Below are 2,629 nucleotides of genomic sequence, written 5' to 3'. Positions count from 1 at the left end.
AAAAAAAAAAGAAAAAAAGAAAGAAAACTGAACATCCTCAACCCTCAAAAGTCCCCTCCCAGTCACTCCACCTTAGAGGTACCTCCTCTACACCCTTGGTATCATCGTTGATTTTTGTTTCTTTTCACATTTTTCTACAAGCAGTCTCATATTATGTGCTCTTTTGAGTCTTTTACCAGTTTCTCTTCCTTTTTTCCTCTTTCTTCCTTGCTTTTTTAAAGCAATCAGGTCTTCTGTCCTGTAGTTTCCACCAGGCTAGGCCTAGCAGGTTGCATCTTTGTTAATATGATCTTCCATTCTCTGCACTTCTCGTAGATCAAAGGGTGGATTCTAGAGGTTTAATTTTCTGCTCTAAACCCTTCCATGGCTCCCCAATGCCTTCAGGACAAGAAAACCCAGACCCATCATCACAAGGCACCAGAATACCACCTACTATACTCGGGTCACTCCTGGGGCCTCCCCTCCACCCCTGCAGTTTGGCGGTTCCCTGTTTCATAACACCCTTCCTGTTTCAGGGGGAAGCTTTTGTAGCTGGCCAGCCCCCCTCCCAGAGGCCTTCCCTGAGCACCCTAGCCTCTTCCCCACCCCATCTAGTGGGGAAGGGGTATGTCTTGGTCACTGCTGTGTCCGCGGAGCCCAGCACACAGCCCAGTCTACAGTGAGCCTCTGTTGATGAATAGACCCTCAAGGGCAGAAAAGGGGTGGAAGCTGATGTAGTCCTATTTATAGAGACAAATAAATTAGGACTGAGGTGGAAAGGGGGCTCCCCAACCAGTTACAGGGACTGTCCTTGAATGGAGGACTGGTGGAAGGAAAGCTCCCCCATCCCTCCATCCCCGTGGTGTTGGTTTTAATCATCTTACCTCCAAAAAGAACACCCTTTCCCCCTTTCTCTCCACTAGCAAGGCCTCAGTTTCCATATGTCGGCCCACCCCTCTGGGCTTGCAGACAAATAGCTGCTGCCACTTGTGTGAAAAAGGCTCAAAGGGGGGGAACTAAATGAATAGTTCATTTAGGGAACTATTGGTCTCGAACTCCTGAGCAAAGGCAATCCTCGGCAGCATGTATCCAGCACAGAGATCATCGTCCAATCCCCGCCTCCTAGCCTCAGTTTCCCCGCCTGTTCCCTTTTCTCCTGGGTTAGATTTCCGGGTGTAGGGACCATGGCAGGCTTCTCACTGACCCCCCTGCCTCAGTTGCCCTGTCTATGCTCCCGGCGCTGGACTTCCTGTGTCCCGCCTGTTTCCCCTCCTATCTCTCCATGAGCTGGGTCCCTGGCTCAGTCCGGCCCGGGTTCGAAGCGCGGGGATCATGGCTGGACCTGCCCGGCGCGGCCGGCCTTCAGGCTCCGCCCCAGCCCGCCTCCGGGCGACCGTCACTTCCTGCTCGGCCTGGTGAAGGCCCTGCCGGGCGTCGAGGACTTCAGCTGCGTCCGAGCCATGGTGGCTCTTGAGAACCCGGAGGGCGGCCGGGAGGCAGCGAATGCGGAGAGCGCCCCGGGTGGGCTGCGGCTGCTGTGAGCGCGGGCGGGCGCCCCCAGGGCTTGGTCCTCTCCCCTGCTTCGCTTCTCCCCCCCTCCCCTCCCCTCCCCTCCATCTCCTCTCCTCCCCCTTCTCTCCCTTCCTCTCCTCTCCTTTCCTCTCCTCTCCTTTCCCTTCCTGGGGCTTCGGCCCAGGTCCTCGCCCCGCCCCTTTACTCGCTGGATATTTATAGTCACCCAGATATTTCCTGACCTGCATCTCTGGTAGTTGCTGGGAGACGAGGACACACCCCATTCCTGCCTCTATTTACCCCCAGGTCCCAAGGTCCCCGTTCCAGGGTGTTTGTCCCTTCTCCCTTTCGACCCAGCTCGGGTGTGAGGGTGCCCAGAGGCCCGGAAAGCTGCCGCTGATTTGGGTGTCCACCCACCTGCGGCCCTGGTCCTCCCGATCTGGACATTTACTCGCATGGCCCATCCTTTACGTACCGTCTGGGTTATCCGCCCCCGCCCCTACCACACCTTTCTGTGTAGACAGGGCTCTTTGTTTTCCTTTGGGTGATACCCAGATTAAGGTGGGAGGCGGAGCTAAAAACCCCAGGCAAACCGGAGCCGATCTGTCCTCTGAGTGGGACCTGGAAGCACTCGTTTGTGGGCGCTCACCCCGCGGGCACGGCCCTGGAGTGTAGTATACACAGACACCCCTGTGGCTCGCTAGTGGGGTCTGCGTGGCGTCCGGACGAGTCATTCTTTGTGGGGATGAGCCGGCGGCTCGCGTTCCATTTCTGCCTCCTTCGTGTGAAATGTAGGCAGAGTTTTTCGACCCTTCCGTGCCTCAGTTTCCCCGTTTGTACAATGTGATAATAACACTGCTCTCTTTTCAGAGTGGTTGAGGGTCAGTATTATCTGGCACTACCAGGTCCCCACAAAACAAGAACGTCCATTCTTTTTTTTTTTTTTTTTTTACAGTTTTTGGCTGGGGCCGGGTTTGAACCCACCACTTCCGGTATGTGGGGCTGGCGCCCCACTTCTTGAGCCACAGGCGCTACCCAAGAGCGTCCCTTTTTTAATTATTGTTTTAAATTATTATGTCTTAGTTATTTTAGTATTATTTTAAAATGATTTTATCATTGTATTTTCTTTTTTTTTTTT

General features: G+C 54.2%; 1 protein-coding gene across 3 annotated transcripts in view; it reads left to right on the top strand.

Moving 5' to 3' along the window:
* The first annotated feature begins 1,378 nt into the window (after positions 1-1,378).
* Positions 1,379-2,629, top strand: part of R3HDM4 (R3H domain containing 4) — a 12,435-nt gene continuing 11,184 nt past the window's right edge. For 2 of the 3 annotated variants that reach the window (XM_023512543.1, XM_012804527.2), the window contains exon 1: positions 1,400-1,516. In XM_023512543.1, coding sequence (XP_023368311.1) covers positions 1,440-1,516 — 77 coding nt within the window. In that variant the 5' untranslated portion in view covers positions 1,400-1,439. Of the gene's footprint in view, positions 1,517-2,629 lie in introns of all 3 variants that reach the window. The other variant, XM_003788680.3, reaches the window with a different exon arrangement.

This window comes from Otolemur garnettii, unplaced genomic scaffold (genome assembly GCF_000181295.1).
Source record: "Otolemur garnettii isolate 467f Iridium unplaced genomic scaffold, OtoGar3 scaffold00029, whole genome shotgun sequence".
Classification (NCBI taxonomy): domain Eukaryota; kingdom Metazoa; phylum Chordata; class Mammalia; order Primates; family Galagidae; genus Otolemur; species Otolemur garnettii.
The sequence above is the reverse complement of the archived record's forward strand: the minus strand, read 5'-3'. Positions and strand labels throughout refer to the sequence as shown.